The sequence below is a fragment of the Phalaenopsis equestris genome, unplaced genomic scaffold (assembly GCF_001263595.1).
Source record: "Phalaenopsis equestris unplaced genomic scaffold, ASM126359v1 Scaffold215354, whole genome shotgun sequence".
Lineage (NCBI taxonomy): Eukaryota > Viridiplantae > Streptophyta > Magnoliopsida > Asparagales > Orchidaceae > Phalaenopsis > Phalaenopsis equestris.
Window position 1 is genome coordinate 1 of NW_018234060.1, and position 1201 is coordinate 1201.

Genomic DNA, 1201 nt, shown 5'->3' on the forward strand with positions numbered 1-1201 from the left:
ATTTTGTTTTTTGTTTTTGTTTTTTGTTTTTTTTTAACTTTTATTTTTAAGAAACATGTTTGTTTAGTGTATTTTTTACGTGTTTCTACTTTTTGTTTTTAGAAACACTCAAAACAACTTTTAGTGCTTGTTTGGGAATAATTTTGTTTTTGTTTTTGTTTTTAGTAACATGTTTGCTTAGTATATTTTTTATATGGGTTTATTTTTTGTTTCTAAAAATAATTTAGCATTTATTAAAACACTCAACACAATTCTTAGAAAATTTGAATATTTTTAAAAACAACCATCTTTAAATCAAATAGCTAAACATGTTTTGTTCAAAATCATAACATGAACAAATCAGAATAAAAATAAAAAATAAAAAACAAAAGCGGTCCCAAAAGACCCATTAGGTGTTTTGAGTGTTATTAAAAACAACAACATATCTTAATAGAATATGTCAAACATATTTTTGTTTCAAATCAAAACATAAACAAAATAAAATAAAAAATAAAAGTGATCCCTAATAGCCCCTAAGTAACACAACAAATGAGAATGCTACAAACCTATATATGCATAACATGAATCAAAAAGAAAGAAAAAAACAATAAAAGAATAAATTGGAAAAGAGAAAAGAAGAAGCTTTGACTCACCTCAATGAACGAGACTCGCAGCTGAAATTCAGTGTGATGTTTGAGGTTTTCAATCTTGTGGAATAATGCATTCATAACTTGTGGGATTATTCCAGTTTGAGATCCATCTCTGCCTCCAGTTCCCATAGTGTATGTTTTCCCAGAACCAGTCTGTTTACACCTCAAAAAGTTCAGATTTTCCCCCTTCTCGCAAGGCTTAAATTACACATATATCCACATAGTGCTACTTCAACATTTCTTCAAGAGAATTACGACAGATTTGAGATGAAGAGGACTTAACCTGACCATAAGCGAGGACTGTACCATTGTATCCTTGGAATAAGCTGTCGACGAGCGGAGCAGCTAGTTCTTCAAACATGGCTGCCGGTGGAGAACCAGTGCTGCCGTAGACGTGGTCGAAAGTAAAAGAATGAGTGCCAATTTGTATCTGTAGAGAGAAGAAGTAGATGGAAACAATGGAGAATCACTACTAATCCAGAAGAAAATTGAATCACAATTTTAACAGAAAAATAAGCATCCAACTGAATAATTCACTTGGAAGAGGAAATATAAAGATCAGGTTTTTGAAG

At 30.9% G+C, this 1201-nt stretch overlaps 1 protein-coding gene across 1 annotated transcript; it reads right to left on the reverse strand.

Moving 5' to 3' along the window:
- Positions 1-632: 632 nt before the first annotated feature.
- LOC110037111 (kinesin-like protein KIN-4A) lies at positions 633-1059 on the reverse strand (the record flags this gene model as incomplete). Its single annotated transcript, XM_020741692.1, has 2 exons — positions 633-782; positions 913-1059. Coding segments are annotated over 2 exons (297 nt in total), but the record flags the coding sequence as incomplete, so codon positions are not given.
- Between the last annotated feature and the right edge of the window lie 142 nt (positions 1060-1201).